We start from the raw sequence: 21625 nt of genomic DNA on the forward strand, positions 1-21625 counted from the left end.
TTATATATATCATATGAAATATTATATAATTAAAAAATATGAATTTGTATTCTTCTTTTATATAAATTTTGTAGTTTTAAATATAATATATATTTTATATTCATAGGCAATTTTTGTATATTATTAAATGTTAGTTTATAAAATTGTTTGTCTGAATTTTAAATATTAGGAGACTTTCAAATGTATTTATTGAAAATGTAATAAATTCTTTTGTTCTATTTTTAAATTAAATTATCTACATTTTATTTATCTGAACACATGCAGACAAATAACATATATATATATATATATATATATAACAATAGATTTAGGTGAAATGGGAAAAATATCTTTTTTTTCTTTCTTTTTATGATTTATCTTTAAAATTTAATAATATTCAAATGGTTGTTTTTATTTTGTCATTAAAAGAAAATTTTTTTTTGAATGTGTAATATAATTTTTATAAATTATAAATACTAAATTTGAGAGAAATTCATAAAGAATTTATATAATATATAATATATATATATATATAAAACTAATACCAAAATATATTGAATTAAAATTTTTTTTTTTCATAAAATAAAACAATTTTTTTTATAGAATAACTGAGAAACCGAAGTGCAATATGTATATATACATATATATGAAATATTTTAAATTATAGAATGGTTGATGTTAATAAATTTAATTTACAGGAAAATTTTTCATTTTATTAAAATTGAAAAAGAAAACAAAAAAATTATATAAATATGATCAACCATATAATTAACATAAATATATGACAATTATAAAATTATAAATATATATATATATATATATATATATATATATATATATTTATTTATTTACATTTATTGAATAACTAGAATAAATAATATTTATTAAATAATAGAAGCATTAAAATATATAGAAAATAAAAGTTGTAGAATATTTTTAGTGTGCATCATTCATTATCCACTACAATATACCCTATTTATAAATATATATATATATATATATATATATATAGGATGATAGTTTTAATGATATTAATAATATTTGAAGTGACAAATAAAAAATAATATATATATTATATTATATTATATTTTATTTTATTATTTTTTTTTTTTTTTGCGTTTTAGATAATTAATATTACTCATATAATAGCTATATTATAATTAGACAGTTAGATTTTATAAAAATTTTTATTAGAACGACGAATAATTAAAAATATTTATAATATATATGTCATGGTATAAGTTTTTAATGTATGTACTATTAATGTCAAGATAAATATATCTATACGGATATAGATATATTTATTATAATGAATGTACCCCTGAATATAAAGTTCCTTTTTTTTTTGTTCTGTTTACATTGTGTATCATCAAAAGATCAAACGAGTGAAAAGGTAAAAAGTCAGAAAGAAAATGACTCTTTACAAGTGCATAAGAAAAAGTCTGGAGAACTGAATAATAATAAATCTGGGATTCTTCGTTCAACTTATAAAAGAATTGTTGGATATACTCAAAAGAAATTAGAAGATTTATTTCATGTAAATGGAGAATATATAAAGAAAGAAGAAGATGAAAAGGAAAAGGTGGATCAAAATAAGGATATGCTAAAAAGTGGCTTGATGATTATAGATCAAAATAAGGATGGAGAAGAGTTAGAAAATTTAATTGACCCCATAAAAAATATAAAGGATTCCAATAATTTGGAGAATTATTATGATGATAATTATAATAATATTAAATTTGATGTAGGAAATAAATCTAATCATTTAAAATATATGAAAACAAGAAATTCAGACAGTGATGAAAGATTTTCTAATTATTATTTTATAGATAATAATTTATTTCTTCGAGATAATAAAGAACAAGATGAAAATGTTTTTTTTTTTTAAGTAAATCTATTATAAGAAATAAAGATGTGGATATATCCATAAAGGATTTTGAAAAGAATAAATTTATTGACACTTATTCTTTGTATGAATGTGGGAAGAAAATAAAGGAAATGAAATGGATTTGTACAGATAACCAATTTAAAAGTAATAATTTATGTGCCCCAATAAGACGAATACAATTATGTATTGTCAACATAATATTATTTAGTGAAAATGAGAATGAATATATATACAAGAATGATAGTATAAATAATAAGTTTAAAGAAAATATTTTGAAAGCTGTAAAACTGGAATCAAACTTGTTAGTACAAAAACATAACAATGAATATAATTCGAAATTATGTGATGATATAAGATGGAGTTTTTTAGATTATGGAGATATTATAATTGGAAGAGATCTTATTTATAAAAACAATACGGATTATATAAAAGAACAATTTAAGAAAATATTTAATAATGAATATAATAATAATGAATTAAATGACGAATTAAATAACGAATTAAATGATGAAAAGAATATAAAGTTACGAAAAGAATGGTGGGAAAAATACAAAGAAGATATTTGGGAAGAAATGACAAAGGAACATAATGATAAATTTATTGAGAAATGTAAATATTTTGCTAAGGATGAACCACAAATTGTTCGATGGATAGAGGAGTGGAGTAAACAATTTTTGGATGAGAAAAATTATATGTTGTTTACTTTGAGAAACACATATAATGAAATGAATATAATTCATGAGAATAATTGTAAACAATATAATAAATGGGTGCAAAATAGGAAAAAAGAATGGACATTTTTATCAAATGAATTCAATAAAATATTTCCAGAAAGGAATGTGCAAATTCATATATCCAATATATTCAAGGAATATAAAGAAAATAATGTAGATATCATATTTGGAACGTTGAATTATGAATATAATAATTTCTGTAAAGAAAAACCTGAATTAGTATCTGCTGCCAAGTATAATCTGAAAGCTCCAAATGCTAAATCCCCTAGAATATACAAATCTAAGGAGCATGAAGAATCAAGTGTGTTTGGTTGCAAAACGAAAATCAGTAAAGTTAAAAAAAAATGGAATTGTTATAGTAATAATAAAGTAACTAAACCTGAAGGTGTATGTGGACCACCAAGAAGGCAACAATTATGTCTTGGATATATATTTTTGATTCGCGACGGTAACGAGGAAGGATTAAAAGATCATATTAATAAGGCAGCTAATTATGAGGCAATGCATTTAAAAGAGAAATATGAGAATGCTGGTGGTGATAAAATTTGCAATGCTATATTGGGAAGTTATGCAGATATTGGAGATATTGTAAGAGGTTTGGATGTTTGGAGGGATATAAATACTAATAAATTATCAGAAAAATTCCAAAAAATTTTTATGGGTGGTGGTAATTCTAGGAAAAAACAAAACGATAATAATGAACGTAATAAATGGTGGGAAAAACAAAGGAATTTAATATGGTCTAGTATGGTAAAACACATTCCAAAAGGAAAAACATGTAAACGTCATAATAATTTTGAGAAAATTCCTCAATTTTTGAGATGGTTAAAAGAATGGGGTGATGAATTTTGTGAGGAAATGGGTACGGAAGTCAAGCAATTAGAGAAAATATGTGAAAATAAAAATTGTTCGGAAAAAAAATGTAAAAATGCATGTAGTTCCTATGAAAAATGGATAAAGGAACGAAAAAATGAATATAATTTGCAATCAAAGAAATTTGATAGTGATAAAAAATTAAATAAAAAAAACAATCTTTATAATAAATTTGAGGATTCTAAAGCTTATTTAAGGAGTGAATCAAAACAGTGCTCAAATATAGAATTTAATGATGAAACATTTACATTTCCTAATAAATATAAAGAGGCTTGTATGGTATGTGAAAATCCTTCATCTTCGAAAGCTCTTAAACCTATAAAAACGAATGTGTTTCCTATAGAGGAATCAAAAAAATCTGAGTTATCAAGTTTAACAGATAAATCTAAGAATACTCCTAATAGTTCTGGTGGGGGAAATTATGGAGATAGACAAATATCAAAAAGAGACGATGTTCATCATGATGGTCCTAAGGAAGTGAAATCCGGAGAAAAAGAGGTACCAAAAATAGATGCAGCTGTTAAAACAGAAAATGAATTTACCTCTAATCGAAACGATATTGAAGGAAAGGAAAAAAGTAAAGGTGATCATTCTTCTCCTGTTCATTCTAAAGATATAAAAAATGAGGAACCACAAAGGGTGGTGTCTGAAAATTTACCTAAAATTGAAGAGAAAATGGAATCTTCTGATTCTATACCAATTACTCATATAGAAGCTGAAAAGGGTCAGTCTTCTAATTCTAGCGATAATGATCCTGCAGTAGTAAGTGGTAGAGAATCTAAAGATGTAAATCTTCATACTTCTGAAAGGATTAAAGAAAATGAAGAAGGTGTGATTAAAACAGATGAAAGTTCAAAAAGTATTGAAATTTCTAAAATACCATCTGACCAAAATAATCATAGTGATTTATCACAGAATGCAAATGAGGACTCTAATCAAGGGAATAAGGAAACAATAAATCCTCCTTCTACAGAAAAAAATCTCAAAGAAATTCATTATAAAACATCTGATTCTGATGATCATGGTTCTAAAATTAAAAGTGAAATTGAACCAAAGGAGTTAACGGAGGAATCACCTCTTACTGATAAAAAAACTGAAAGTGCAGCGATTGGTGATAAAAATCATGAATCAGTAAAAAGCGCTGATATTTTTCAATCTGAGATTCATAATTCTGATAATAGAGATAGAATTGTTTCTGAAAGTGTAGTTCAGGATTCTTCAGGAAGCTCTATGAGTACTGAATCTATACGTACTGATAACAAGGATTTTAAAACAAGTGAGGATATTGCACCTTCTATTAATGGTCATGAAAAGATTGGATCGTCTGCTGATGATAGAGGTTCTGAGGATAAATCTATTATTGATAAAGATTCTGAAAACTTTGAAAATAATAAATCTTCTCATTCTGATATTAAACAATCTGATAACGAAGGTAGTACTGATTATGAAAGTTTGACTGAGGAGTCTCCTAAAGGAGATTTGGAAAGTGTAAGTCCCTCTAGTATCGACATGGATCTAAAACCAAATAAATCAAGTCCTGTCACATCTTTTGATCATGTTGATTCTCCAAATATAAGTGAATTACAATCTGCAAGTCAAAATGCTGATTCATATCAAGGGGAAAAACCATCTTAAAATATATTAAGAACGGATGGAGATGTTTCAGAGAAGGAAAAAATTTCTGTTTCGCCTCCTAATGTATCTGTTACTTATGATGAAGGGGATAAAAGACAAGGTATTAGTGATGATAGTAGTATTCATCATGAAATTGATCCTGAAAGGAATTTACATTATGAATCATTCATTTCAGAAGGAGGACTTGAAGAAGGTGATATTGAAAAAGAAAAAGGTAAAGAAGATGGTTCTTTAATTCCTATTTCGCCAGAAAAGATAAATGACTTTGGAAAAAGAGAAAATATAGTTGATCTTAGTGTGTCTGAAAGAGTTGATGATAATAGAAGTGATATAAGTAATGTTGTATCAGAAGAACAAGAGAGCAGTATTATTTCTTCTCGAAATGGTACAGAAGGAATAAACAATTCTGAAGAATTAAAATCTGAAGAGCATACTTCTGTAGATGTTAATAATAGGGATGAACATAATAAACAAGAAAATTTAGTTTCCAGTTCAACGCAACAAGAATCTGAAAGAGAAAAAAGGGAAAAAAAAGAAAATGCTGATAGTTCTCATGAATCTGAGCTATCAAGCATTTCTGAGGTTGGAGAAACAATCAGAAGAAATGATGCAGAAGCCAGTGAAAATGATAAAGGAGAAGATATTCTTCAATGTGAAGAACAACAAATTGTTACAGAGAAAACAAAATTAATTGAACCTACAGTTAATATATTGCAACCATCTACACCATTAGGTGAAAGTCATAAAGAAAAATCAGAAGAAATTGATGATAAAGATAATACAGGTGGAGAGGTAACACATACTGATGCAAATACTTTTCAATATAGGTCTAGTGAAAGTGTGGAAGTAATAACTAATAAACCTGATGAAATGGAAATGACAACTAAACCACCATCACAATACATTGAAAAGGAAATTGGAGAAATTGATTCTACAAAAAATCAAGATAATGATGAACAAAGCAATTCTATAATTCCTTTAATTAATAAAAATAATGAAGAGGATGGTGTATCTATTCCTTCTACAAGGAATGTTATGGAATCTGGATCATTCGTTTCAAGGAATGAACAAATAATTGAAGAAAAAGATGATAAACATATTACAGATGACACTACTATTAATCCTTCTGAAAATGGATTAAAGGGATATGGAGAAATGCCTAATGATTCTATTAAAAGTGTAACTATAACTGAATCACCATTACGAGATGTTGAGCAAATGATTGAACCAATTGATGGAAAAGGAAATGAAAAAAATAACATTATAGGTGAACCTCAGGAAAGTACCACTGAAATAAGAAAACAAATGGATGGGCCTATTAGTAATGTGAATATACCAGAAGAATTGCATCCAGTTGCAGAAGGAAGTAAATTAGAAGAAGCAAAAGAACGAAGTATGGATGATGCGGATAAAGGAACAATTACAGAAGATATCACAGTTGTCGAAGATCCTAATGGAATAGGTGAACATCAAAATTTGAAGGAAGTGCATGAACAAGCAAGTGAATTAAATACATATAATTCTTTAGATGGAAGAACTAATGTAGAGGTAAAAGAAAGGTTAGATGAAAATCCAGGATCAATCCCCAACGATAGAATAACTACTGAACATATTGAATTGGATAAGGAAAAAGAAATTCATGAACCTAATGAATTAGATGCACATAACGGAGAGCAAGAAGAAATGATTAGAAATGAAGTATCTGATAATAGAATGGACGAACAAATTTCGAGGGATAATGAAACGAGGCAATTAAATCAAGACCATGAAAGTGACTCCAAAGATGAAATTATTGATAAAAGAGAAATGGAAAATTTAGAAGAAAATCCAAATAGTTCTTCTGATTCTTTGGAAAATCCTGAAGGTAAAGAAAAAGGAAAAATAGAACATACACATTCAAGTGAGGAATTAGATTCTGTTAGGGACGAAACTTATAAATATAAAGGAATAGAGAATCAAATTACTGAAACTGAAATCGAATCTGTAGAACAACAGGACACAAATATACCAGGGAATTCAAAAGAAACTGAGGTTGATAATTCCAGGGCAGATATGGAAGAAGAAAAGGACGTAAAAATAAAACAAATAATTACAGAAGAATCTGAAGAAGAATTAGAAATAAGTAAAGATACAACCACATCTCATTCTGAGAAACCTAATATTGAAGAACAATCTGTGAATATAGTAGATTCAAAAAATGAAATAAATGTACAAATTGAAAAAAATGTACAAAATGAACAAAATGAAGGTGATCCAATTATATTATTAGAAGAGCAAAATAAAAATATAGCTATATTGGAAAATCAAAAAAATGAATATAATAATCCATCTCAATTAAGTCATAAAGAACGAACACTTTTAGAAGTAGATGATTTAGAAGGTTCAATGGACACCGATTGTCTTACTTCAGAATTAAATAAAAATAAATGTGATTCAATTCAAATCATTCCTGAAGCTTCAAATACTGATAATAAGTTGAATAAGGATATTACTGAAAATAAAGATGATTTTTCTGAAATAGAAAAATCTGTTGGTGAAATACATGAAAATGGAAAAGACTTATTAAATAAAGAAAGCGCAGAAAGTGATGATGTTCCAGTTCAAAATAAGATTGAACATGATAGTGAGAACGCAGGAGTTATAGATCAATATGAATACAGAACAGATTATGAAGAAAATGAAAAAGTTAATTTTGTGGGATTGCCTGGAAAACCTGAAGAAGAAAGAAGTGATGTTACAAGGGGAAGTGTTCCTGGTAGTGTTGATGCATTTGAAAAAAAGTTACATGAACCTTTGGATTCTAATGAAAAAAATAAAGAAGAATTAAACGTATCTAAAGAGATAGAATATCCTGTTGGATTAGATATATTAGGAATTGATAGTGAATCTAGTGATTCAGTAACCATTTATAAAAAACCTACAGATACTTTTGTAGAAAATGTACATGTATTATCTAGGGATATTAAATCATTATTTGAAAACGAGAAAACAGTTGGCTTGAATGAACAAAAAAAGGAAACAGAGAAAAATATTGCAGGAGGAATGATTGATGTTTTAAATAACAAAAATATAGATGATGACCAATCGGTTAGATTATCTACGTCATTATATCATAAAGGATTAGATGATGATCAATCGGGTAGATTATCTACAGCCTTATATGATAAAGGATTAGATGATGATCAACATTATTTACATGATAATTCTTATAATAATAATATAAATAATATAAAAAATGAAGTTCAATGTAAAGAGAATTGTGGGCGCAATGGAAACGTTTCATCATTTGTTGATACAACTACATTAAGAGATGTTAAACAAAATAAGGAGCATACAGAGGAAACAAAATTGATAGAAAATACAAAAATAGATAATACAGAAGTAGACGATGGAGTGGATATAACATCAGATAATAGATCATCTTTTATTTCGGTAGATAATTATGATGAAAAGAAAAAGGAAACAATAATAAATGAAAAGAAGAATGACCCAAAACCATCCAGGAAAGAAGAGAAAGATGTGAAACATGATGATTCCGAAAATGATAATAATAATTTAAGTAGTAATATAAAAATTAAGGAAAGAATTGAAAATATTTATAATTATATAAAAAAACTATTTAATTTAACAGATATAAATAATTATACAGAAAAAAAAGATATGCCAAGGTATAATTTAAATAATTTTATTAATACCAAAAGTTATACACTTTTTGAAAATTCAAAAGAATCGGAATATCATGGGAATGAATTATTACAAAGTGAAAACATACCAGAACATCATAATAAGAGTAATAACATTAAGGTAAGTTCAAATTTAGATAATAATTATTATAGATATGTTAATAAAATACTAGAAGATATAATTAATTTATCTAAAAAGAAAAAAAAAAGTATTAATGATACATCATTTGAATATTGTGAATCTATATTACGTCATAGTATTTCATCAAGTAGCATTTATAAGGATGAGCTAAAATATTTATGTTTCTCTATTTTATATTACTGTTTAATATATTTTGATAACACATCTGAATATTATAATTGTATTACAAATGAATTTAATAATACATTATATATAATGTTTCAAACAGATATGACAAGTATGATATATAATATATATAAATAAATATATATATATATATATATATATATATATATATATATATATTATTTTTAATATGTATTATAAAAAGAAAATATAATGTTATAATCTTATATGAATATATTCCTTACAGATATATCCTATTTTAATGGAAAATGGATCTTAATGTTACTCTTTTTTTTTATTTTTTTAATCATTTTTATAATCAAAAGATATAAGAGGTAAAAACAAAATAATAAAATAATATAATATAAAATTATATTACATTAACAAAAAAATAAGAAAAAAATGTGTATAGAAATAAAATACATTACCTATATATTTGCTTATTTTTTTTTTTTATATACATTATTATATAATCTATTATATTATTTTATTTTGTAGTTCTGAGAAAGACACATTAGCAAACAATGACGTTGATTTTATGATTAAAAAAAATAATGATAATTATCGTTCAGGTAATAATTAAAAAATAAAAGAATATAGAGTAAAATTTTAAAAGTACAAATAATTTTTAAACAAAATAGGATCCATTAATTATGCCCTTCTTTTGATTTTATAATAATTTTCCAATTTTTTTTTTTTTTTTTTTACAGATAAGGAACAATTAGAAAAAAACAATTCTATGTTTTATTCTTAATAATATTAGAATGAAGAAATGTAACTAAAAAAAAAATTTTAATATATATATATATATATATATATATTAATTATATAAATGTAAAATGAATTTATAATTTATCATTACATGTAATATTCTAAATATATAATACCATTTTATTGTAAACATGAATAATAAATAATAATAACTAAATAAAAATAATATAAAAATTATAAAATTTTATTACAAATTATAAATTCTAATAAATTCTTATATTTCTAAGAATATATTTATATGTATAAATATATAACTATAATATAATAGTAGAACAAATGTGTAGAAAAATATTATATATATATAATATAATATTTAACATTTATTAAAAAACTTCAATTATTAATATATATATATATTTTATATTTTATAAAAAAGAAGAATTTATAGATAAATAATTTATTATAGGCTACATATAATATTAATAAAGGGTTTATATTACTTTTACGATAAAATAATATAATTGGTTTATATATTATATATTATTAGAAGGAAATATATATATTATAAATTATATAGTATAAAATGTCGATAAATATATAATTCATACTTATCTATATATATATATATATATATTTATTTATTTATTTATTTATTTTTATTTATTTATTTTTATTTATTGTTGGATTCATTCATTAAGAAGGATAAGGGAAACCCATAATAATTGTTATTATTTATTTCTGAATATGAATTTTTTTAAGATATATAATAATCTAATTTTAGATATAAAAAACAATTCCAATGATAATGAAATAGATTCCAAATATTGTAATTTAAATACATTTGATAAATATGAAAAAGAAAGAAAATACACAAAAATTATTAAATTTTGTATATTATAAAATTTATTTAACATTTATTGTTGGGTTGTTATATATATTTTTATTAGTAAGTATTTTTTTATTTTAATTAAATTGTGTAATAAATATTTGATAATATATATATATATATATATATATGTATATATATTTTATTTTTATATATTTTTATAGAATATATTAATTAATCATGGAGGTTCAAAAAATGATGTGCGTTTTACTAATATTAGATGTGTGAGGATTTTTTCAGAAAATATAAAAAATATTAATGAGATATCTAAGAAAATATACTTGTATAATATAAAAAATGAGAAGGATGATATTATATGTAGGGATTCATTAGATAACATTAATGAAATAAATAATAAAATTAACTATACTTCCGTAAAGGGAGAAGATATAATAATTTTAAAAGAAGGGAAGTATAAGAATGGTTGTAGTGATATTAATTTTTTAGATAGAAAAGATGTGAATAAAAATGATGATCAATCTTTTAGAAATTACCATAAAACAAATAATAATAAAGATGAAAATGTGAATATGAAATCTTATGTATATAATTGGGAATTAGGTCAGAAATCATTAATAAAGATGTTAGATTATGCAGATAATTTTTATTTTAATGGTGTGAAATATAGTGACTGGAAATTAACATCTATGAGAAGATTTAATTTAAATAATAATGTTTTGAAGGATCATAAAACATATAAAAGTATAATTAATTCAAAAAAAGGGAATGATATGAAAAAAGTAAAATTATTTATAAAAAAAATACCTATTGATATATGGGTAGAACAATTTAATTTGATGAAAAAATATGAAGGAGAATATTTAATAGATAAAGAAAATTATGTAATGGAAGCAGTTTCTTTAGCTTTTTTGAATGAATATTATCCAGGAATAACTCCTAAATTTTATAAAATATTATATGAGTCAGATAAAAATAATATGAATGAAAAGAATTGCAAAAAATATAAATTTCAAGATTTAAATGAATTAAATGATATATTAACAAAAAAATTAGAAAATAATATTAATGGTAATATAGTATTAATATCTGAATTTTTTGGTGAAAATGTATTTGATTATATAAAAAGGAAAAAAAATACTTTATTTGTTGTGTCAGATATAAGTAATGAAGATAAAAAAAAAATCCTTTATAATTCATTAAATTTATTAATGAGATTACATAATGCTGGATTAACTCATCTTGATTTATCTCCTGATAATATGTTAATTTCACCAAAAAATTATGAAATGCGTCTATGTGATTTGTCTCAATCTACACCTATTTATACTAATAAATTAAGACATAAAGAAAAATTAAATTCTATAAAACCTTTTGAATCATTTGAACCTTGTATAGGAAAAATTGAATATATACCTCCGGAATGTTGGAAAATTGTGTGGAAATATAAAATGAATAATATTAAAAATCCAATTGAATATTTAAAAAATATTTCAAACCAAGAAGAAAGAAAAAAATATTATTATGATGTATCGTGTGCTGATAAGTATATGTTAGGAATCTTTTTTATTTGGATGTGGAATAATGGTTTTATATGGAAATGTTCAGATCCAATACAAGACAAAATTTTTGAAATTTTTATGAAATCTAATATGGATTTGAATAAATTTATTATGACAAAAAGTTGGCCTCATGAACTGAACAATTTGATAAACGTAATAATATATATAAATATATATATATGTATTTAATATTTATTTAATATGTATATAATATTTATTTAATATGTATTTAATATTTATTTAATATGTATATAATATTTATTTAATATGTATATAATATTTATTTAATATGTATATAATATTTATTTAATATGTATATAATATTTATTTAATATGTATATAATATTTATTTAATATGTATATAATATTTATTTAATATGTATATAATATTTATTTAATATGTATATAATATTTATTTAATATGTATATAATATTTATTTAATATTTATATAATATTTATTTAATATTTATATAATATTTATATAAAAAAAAAAAAAAAAAAAAAAAATGAAAACATAAAAATATATAAATATATAAATGTATATGTTGTTATATGTGTTCATTTTATTTTTTTATAGAAATTGTTACATATGGAGCATAGGAAGACTGTAAAATTAAGTGATTTGAGTAGGCATCCATGGTGGTCTAGTAAAAATTAATTTTTCTTTTCCGTACTGATATATATAAATATACATACATATATATTATTTGTTTTAATTTGTTTCCTTTTAATATAGTAATATATATTGTTTATTTTATTTTTTTTTTTTTTCTCCTTTTTCCTCTTAAAATTCATTTTTCTATCACATATTTTTTTGTATTTTCATTTAAATTTGTTATCATATTGTGTGTTATTAATGTGTATATAAATTTTGTTAAATTATAATTTTTTTTTGTGTTGTTATTTTTTATTAAATAATTTAAATAAGCCCAGACAATATACATAATTATAATACTATTATATATAATTTATAATATGCATAACATATTAAAATTGAAAGGTATATATAAATATAAATATGAATATAAATATAAATATAAATGTAAATGTAAATATATATGTAAATATAAATATATATATATATATATATATATATTATTACTATTATTTAATTTTTGTAATTAATTATAAATTTATATTAATACATACAAGCATATATATTTTTATATTGTGCTTTGATATATATGTTTCAGAATATTAAAATATCATATATATTTTTTGTATCTATGATATAATTATATTTGTATATAATATTTTAATTAAATATGCATATATAACCATTTACAATAAAAAAATAAATGGTATGAATTCCAAAAAAAAAAAAAGAAAAAAAGAAAAAAAAAAGGTAATCACAATGAAAAACAAATAAATAAGGAAGCCTGCAAATAATATGCGTATATATATACATATATCTAATGTGTAAATTATTTATATATATAAAATAAATAGAAATATTATAATTAAATACAAATAGTAAAATTCTTAAAAATATTATGTTAAGAAATACAACAAAAAAAAATATACATATATATATATATATATATATAACAAATCACGAATTTTATTACATTTTTAGTGTAATAGAAAAATGAAAAACAATGAAATGACGACATGCTTTTACTTTTCAATATTAGATATGTTTAATAATTATTAAAAACATGTGTAAATTACTCAGAATTATCTAATTTCTTATCTTCATTATTTTCATATAATGATTTTATAAAAGCAGTTCTTTTAGATCTTTTCTTTTCAGCATATGGACTTTTTTCAGTAATTATAAAATATATAGAAAATACGGTTCCTAAAACAAATCCAGATAAAAAAACTAGAAGAATTAAATATGCTACAGGAGAAACCATTGAAAATATGGTAGACGCATAATATAATAATCCTATGGTTCCTATCAAACATGCAAATAAAAAGGCATAACCTCCCGTTTCATTTTCCATTACTGAGTCTTCAGCTTTATCATACCATAAATCTAATTTTCTGAAAATTATTTCGATAAAGGTTACCCTATATATAAAATAAAATACTTTATCCCACATATCACGATCAAATATCTTTTCCAACATTTTGTATATAGCTAATTTAATATTTCTTAATTGTTTCTTTATACTTTTTTTTATAGACAATTTAATCCTGTTATACTTTTCTTTTCTTTTTTTTAACTTTAACATTTTGGCTTTTTTTTTTTTTTGCTGTTCTTTATATTCATCTGATAATTCGAACTGTCTTTTTTCTTCTTTTAATAAGAGTTTTGTTAATTCATAATCTATTAATTTATCCGTTTTTAATCGACGTTTTTCAATTTTATCTTGTATTATTTGATCTTTTAATAATTTAATTTCTGATAATTCCTTTTTTATATATTTCCTATAGGAATCCTTTTTATTTAATTGATTTAATTTTTCTTTATCGTTTAAGCGTTTGTTCATTTCTCTAATATCTTTGTATCTTCTATGAAAAGTATTTTCATCTTTTTTAATTTGATTATCATCCGTTTTATATTTTTTCTTTTTTTTATTTTTTTTTTCTTCTTCTTTATCTTCTACTTCATCGAAATATTCTGTATTTTCTTCATCATTTTCCAATAGTAATAAATTTTTTTTTCTTTTTTCTTCTTCATCTTTATCAAGTAATAATTTGTACTTATTATATTTTTCAAGTGTGCCTTTTAATACATTGGACTTTTTTTTTTTTTCCTTTTCCATTAGGTCTTGTATATCTATTTTATTCATTAATGCGTGATTTTTTAATTTATTCCTTATTATTTCATCTTTTATTTCTTTTATATGTTTTAATTGATCCCTTATAAATTCAAAGGTATAATATTCTGGTAATGGTTTAATAGGTGTTGAACTTATTGGGACATAACTTCTGCTGTATTTGTTATGACCATATTTGGATGGGGGGATCTATTATAAAATAATAAAAAGAAAAAAATTATATAAGTTTTTAAAATGGTATTATAACACCATACATAAATATATATATATATATATATATATATATATATATATATATATTATTTCATATTATATAAAAATGTGTTTTCATATATGATTTTTAAAAACGTAAAAAAAAAAAAAAAATTAAAAAATTAATACAATTATAATGTTATCTTATTTTTAATGTGTGCTTACGTGATGAGAGGATGATAAAAATATATTAGGTAAAAGAACAAATAGAAATAAATGTATATATAAAAAGTACATATTTTATTTATTTAATTTATTTATTTTTTTTTTTTTGGTAATCAAGGATTATAAAAATTATCATATATATATATATATATATATGTAAAGCTATATATGTTGTGATTTAAAAAAAAAAAAAAAAAAAAAAAAAAAAAATGTATTATTTTTATTTTCCATAATAGGTAGTTCCTATGGTTTTTGGTCTTGTTAGACTTAATAACTGTTATTATAATATTTTATATATTTATAGAAACCATTTTGTGTACAATATTATATAACATATGTATATATATATAATATATATATATAATTAATAATTAATGATTATTAATAATTTTTATTTTTTTATTTTTATAAATTTATTTATAGTCTTATGTATATAATATTTGTATATTCACACTTAATAATAATATAATACATTTAAAAATATAAATAAGAAATAATAATTGTGTGTTATGTATATTATAAACAGAATATAAAAATTATATAAAAAAATATAAAACAATCGTATATACTAATAGGTTATTATATTTTGTATTCTAATATATATTTTTATATGAATACAAATTTGAATATACATATATATATGTAGAACATATTTTTCATAAAAAAAAAAAAAAATGTGTGAATAAATTTATCCACTTTTTATTTGTAAGTTGATATAATGTACATGTTTGATTTTTTTTATGAATAATAATAATAATAATAATAATAATAATAAATAATAAAAAAAAAAAAAAATTCATAATATATTAAGGAACATATATATATATATATATATATATATATATGTATATGTAAATTATTTTATTTTTTATATTCTCATTTTTGTAATAATGTATTTTCAGTTAGAATTTATGTGAAATTAAATATAAATGAAAAATATATATATATATATATATATATTACAGTAAGTATATAAATTATTAAAAAAACATTTTAAACAAATATTAATATGTAATAAATTTTATTTCCAGAAATATAAATATATATATATATATATAATTATTAAATTATATTATTTATATTTAAGGCATATAATTATTTTCACACATATAACTACATCTATATTATGAATAGGAATAATAATATATACTATATATGTGTATTAAATATATATTTATAGAACGAACTCATAATCATTTGATTATTCTATGAACCATATTCCTATTTTCTTTTCCCTTTTTTTTTATATTAAAAAAGAAAGGAAAAAAATCCATTACAATAAGTATAAAGTCATATGAAATATATATTTTCATAATATTTAAAGTTAATATTTTTAATATGCCTATATATTTTTAATACATGTATTATAAATACTAGTAACCTGAAAAATAATTACAATATAATGCGCTAGTAAATTATCCTACTTGTTTAGCTATGCTTTTTATTTATTAATAATATATTTATATTTCATTAAAACAATATTTATAAAAATTATAAAAAAAAAAAAAATAAATAAATAAAAAAAAAAAAATAAAATAAATAATAATAATAATAATAAATAAATATATATATATATTACAATATATATTGAGAAAAATAAAATGTTATATAATATAACATTTACTTACTAGTATTTTTCAAAACGAATACAAAATAAAATAGAACAATTTAAAATATACATTATAGTCTATTAAATTATTAAAAAATAAATGCGTATTCACTTTTAATAATTATTATAATAATTGTATTATGTAATCTAAAAATGAATAAAGGGGTGTGTATATTGAACTATATTAATTTATTTATTAAAAAGAGTAATTACATACTTAAAATAATTATATTATATATAGATCCTATATAAAATGAAAATAAATATTAATAATATTATTCTTCTACGTATTAAAAAAAATATATATATTTAATATAATATGAGCATATAAAAATATATCACATTGTAGAATATAATATACAATAATAATTTTAATTCATGTAAATAGCATATATTATATATATATATATATATATATATATAGATATATAGATATATACTTATTGGATGTTTTAATATGTAAAATATCTATTGTTAATTTTAGATGTATCATAATACATAATATCTCTTTGTGTACATATAGTTATTATTATTTATTTATTTTTTTTATTAGTCAATCCAAAAAATAAAATGGATAAATATAATTTTTAAAAATGTAAGTATTTAAATATTTATTTTATCATTTTTTAAATTATATCTTAAAATAAAATTATATATACATATATATATATTATATATATATTTTTTTTTGTGTATGTTAATTTAATACAAAACTGAAAAATTATTGTAATATATACATATAGAACATAATATGAAATTTAAGTGTATAACTATATTATTTGTATATATTAAATATTTTAATTATAAAAATGTATATAGAAAATATATGTATATAGTATAAATGTTAATGAATATATATTCACATATTTATGTATTCATAAATAGTTATAACATCTTGTAAATCGATTAAGTATAGTATATTTTATAAATTTTCAGAACTTCAAATATTTAAAAGCAATTTGTTCTATATATATATATATATATATATATATATATATTAATAAAGTATATTTATGATATATTCAAACATGTATGATATAATTGCCATTCATATAAATATATGGGAATAACATATCAAATGTCTTTATATTTTACAAAAGTTATAAATAAAACAAAGAAGAAAGATAAAGAAATAAAATTTTCATTATGTGATCATATAATAAAAGACATTGGCATTTGACTTATATGAAATGATTTATTTAATGGATATATTTCCTTCGAGAACTATAACTTGTGTGTGAATATTTTATATGTCATTTTAAAGATTGATACTTTTGTTTTTTTTATTTTACTTTTTATTTTATTTTATTTTTACATAATTATTATAATGCTATCAATTCAGAAAACTTTTAAATATATGAATGTGAAAAGAGAGTATATAATCTTATAATAGTATTTTATATTGTCCTTTATTTAGGCATAAAAAATATTGATATAATAGGAGCAAATTCTTATATATTCCTTTATATTTAGATATTTTCTTATATTACTAAATGGTATTATATACATATATATATATATATAATACTATAAATTATTTGTTTACCTAAAAGTACAAATTTTTTATGTATATAAATATATAAAAAGTAATGAAATAGATATGACAGTTTTTTTTTTTTTTTTTTCATTTTCCTTCTGTATACATTTAAAAATATTGTGTGTAATATGTAAGTATATATGCTATAACATATATAATATGTTATGTTTGGAATGAATATTTGATGTAGAATAATTTGTTAATTTTAACAAGTCACAAATTAATAATTCATATATATATATTATATATATATATATGTTTCTTTGTTTATATAATATACTATTATAAATATGTGCACTTCAATAATATACTATAATATTGAATTATATTATATATATATATATATATTACAATCAGGACTATGTAAATTTGATGTTATATAAAATAATTATATATTTGGAATTTTATTTTTTTTTTAATAAAATATTTTCTATTATATTTCTAAATTACTATATTGCAGCATTTTAATTAAATTTATAGAATATATATTATGTAAGGATATTTAAATAATATAATATATATATAGAAAAAAATTAAAAATATATATATATATATATATATATATAATATTTAAACTATAATTTGATTATAAAAATTTAGAAATAATAATAATAATATTTCTTTTTTTTCTTATAATATGTGGAAAAATATACTTATTTAAGTACTAGGTTTTTTTATTCATATTTAATAGGATTAACTATTAATTTTAAAAGGTTAGAATAAATTCAATTATATATATATATAATCAAATGATATTATAAATATATATTTTTTATATAAATAATGGAAAAAAAAAAAATTAGAATAATATATATATATATTATAATTATATTACAAATAAATTTTTAGTATGTTTAATTCTACAAAAATTATATTGTGAAATATAATATATATATATATATTGATTATAATACAAAATATAAGGGAAAATGATTTTTTTTTTAAGTAAAAAATCTTCGTTTGGCTTTTTATTATGTGGATTATTCCTATTGTTGAATAATGTAGGAAAATAAAACACATACACAATTGAAGTATTTCTATATATATATATATATATACATATATATATATTTTTTATGTATGAAATTATTTTATGCTTATATATTTTATATTATAATATTTAGATTTTAAAATAATGAATAATATATATATTTTGTAAACCTTTCCTCTTCTTTTACTTAGAATGTGTTTCAAAAATGGTCAAATATCAGAAATAATAAAAATAACGGATTAATATTAACAAACAGATGTATGGCAGAAAGTTTTACAAAAGAATTTTCAAAAAGTATATTATCTAGAATTAATGCATTAACAGAATTAAAAAATTATAAGAGTTCTGTATTAAAATCTGATAATCATGTTGATAATAATAAAAATGACTTAATTAAATGGTATGTATCAGGACTTTCTTATTTACCTAGTGTTTCAACAGTTATTCCAGGAATTGGTGGAGAAGTAAGTGTTAGTGCTCATTCAAATAAAATTCCCAATGATAATCATAAATACGGTTTTAAATGGGAAGATCTTATGAAAAAATCTGAAGTTGGTATACCATCTTATATGGTAGAATCTCTTAAAGATGTAGGTCCTCAAGTAATTAATGGTATAATTGATAAGTTAAGATCCAAAAACAATGAAAATTTAGATTATTATCCATGTACACTTGCTGAATTTACAGCACTTGGTGTATTATTTTCATTGTTACCATCACTTGAAGTAGAATTAAATGAAACCTCAGAATAGTAACATTTTAAATATATACATATAATGTATTTATATATATATATATATTTTAATAAAAGATAAATATGGTGATTAGTTATTTATATGTGTTGAAAATATATATTAATGTAAAGTCCTTTTTTCCCTTAAATATTAATTATATAATTAACTTTAAACAAAAATAACAAAAAAAAATTATGCTTTATAATTTTCTTGTTTAACTATGTTGTAATTTTTTTATTTCTTTTTTCTTTTTTTTTTCTTTTTTTTTTTCTTTTTTTTATGTTCATCTGTATATAATTCAATTTACTTTTATTTATTTTTTTTTCATTTTTTTAATTTTTTTATTTTTTCGTTTTTTTATTTTTTCATTTTTTGATAGTACAAACACATTATAAATAAAAATAATAATATATATTTATTTATTATTTATCCCTAAATTTTTTTCCTTATTAAAAATTATTAATAATATAATGGACATATTTATATAACCCACAAAAAAGAAAAAAAAAAAATGCAATATATTATTTTGTCATTTTAGAAAATAATTCTAAGGAAGAAAAATAAAATAATAAAAAAAAAGTGGAGCTAAAATTATATGTGTATTTATTTTTATTATGCACGTGTCTATTTGATTTTACTGTTTAATATTATAAATTTATAATAATTAATAAAAAATCCCAAAAATAAGTTGTTATAAAATATTATACATAAAATATTATATTTATATATTATCAAAAAAAAAAAAAAAAAATTAAAAAAATAGATAGTTAAATGTGTTTCTAAAAAAAAAAAATTATTGTATGATAAAATAATTCTTTAAATTGTTTATTTTATTATTTTTTTTTTTTTTTGCATATAGAAATATATAGTATAGTTACCTATATAATATATAAGCATTTTTAAAAATAAAAATAACATTCGTCGTTAAATAATGAATAAAATAAAAAAAGGGTATTTTTTATTTTTCATGTATATCGTTTTTTTTGGAAAATGTTATTATATATAATATATAAAAGAACTATATTGTTAATTATAAAGTAAACTATATATATATATTTATTTATTTATTTATTTTTTATCAATTTGTGTGAGAATACATTATTATGATATATTTTGTTTTACATATAATTTATTATTCCAATTTATTTATATTTTTATTTAAATTTTTTTTATATTATTAAATATAATGTAATATATTTAGATTTAAAAAAAAATATATATATTTCATATATAATATTCTTTTGAATATAATATTAATCTACCATAAATATTTATATATAATGAGGAATAAATATTATTTCTTTTTATATTATATATATATATTTATTTCCTACCAAATATAGTTTTTTTACCGTATGTTATATATTTCTTTATTTTTATTTGTGGAATAT

The 21625-nt window shown here is 19.9% G+C and overlaps 3 protein-coding genes and 1 pseudogene across 3 annotated transcripts, besides 1 other annotated feature; 3 read left to right on the forward strand and 1 right to left on the reverse strand.

Moving 5' to 3' along the window:
• Nucleotides 1-1288: 1288 nt before the first annotated feature.
• On the forward strand, nt 1289-9853 carry PF3D7_1371600 (annotated as a pseudogene).
• Nucleotides 1289-9853: a sequence feature (erythrocyte binding like protein 1, pseudogene).
• Nucleotides 9854-10660: 807 nt separating this feature from the next.
• PF3D7_1371700 (serine/threonine protein kinase, FIKK family) lies at nt 10661-12875 on the forward strand (the record flags this gene model as incomplete). Its single annotated transcript, XM_024473255.1, has 3 exons — nt 10661-10756; nt 10861-12369; nt 12795-12875. The coding sequence occupies 3 exons, from the start codon at nt 10661-10663 to the stop codon at nt 12873-12875; spliced, it is 1686 nt and encodes a 561-aa protein (XP_024329031.1).
• Nucleotides 12876-13884: 1009 nt separating this feature from the next.
• Nucleotides 13885-15435, reverse strand: PF3D7_1371800 (Plasmodium exported protein, unknown function; the record flags this gene model as incomplete). The annotated part of the gene is made up of 2 exons (XM_024473256.1): nt 13885-15135; nt 15364-15435. 2 exons carry the CDS (start codon nt 15433-15435, stop codon nt 13885-13887), a joined length of 1323 nt encoding a protein of 440 aa, XP_024329032.1.
• Nucleotides 15436-19438: 4003 nt separating this feature from the next.
• On the forward strand, nt 19439-20252 carry PF3D7_1371900 (Plasmodium exported protein, unknown function; the record flags this gene model as incomplete). The annotated part of the gene is made up of 2 exons (XM_002809077.1): nt 19439-19510; nt 19692-20252. 2 exons carry the CDS (start codon nt 19439-19441, stop codon nt 20250-20252), a joined length of 633 nt encoding a protein of 210 aa, XP_002809123.1.
• Nucleotides 20253-21625: the final 1373 nt, after the last annotated feature.

The sequence above is a fragment of the Plasmodium falciparum genome, assembly GCF_000002765.6.
Source record: "Plasmodium falciparum 3D7 genome assembly, chromosome: 13".
In the NCBI taxonomy this organism is placed as follows: domain Eukaryota; phylum Apicomplexa; class Aconoidasida; order Haemosporida; family Plasmodiidae; genus Plasmodium; species Plasmodium falciparum.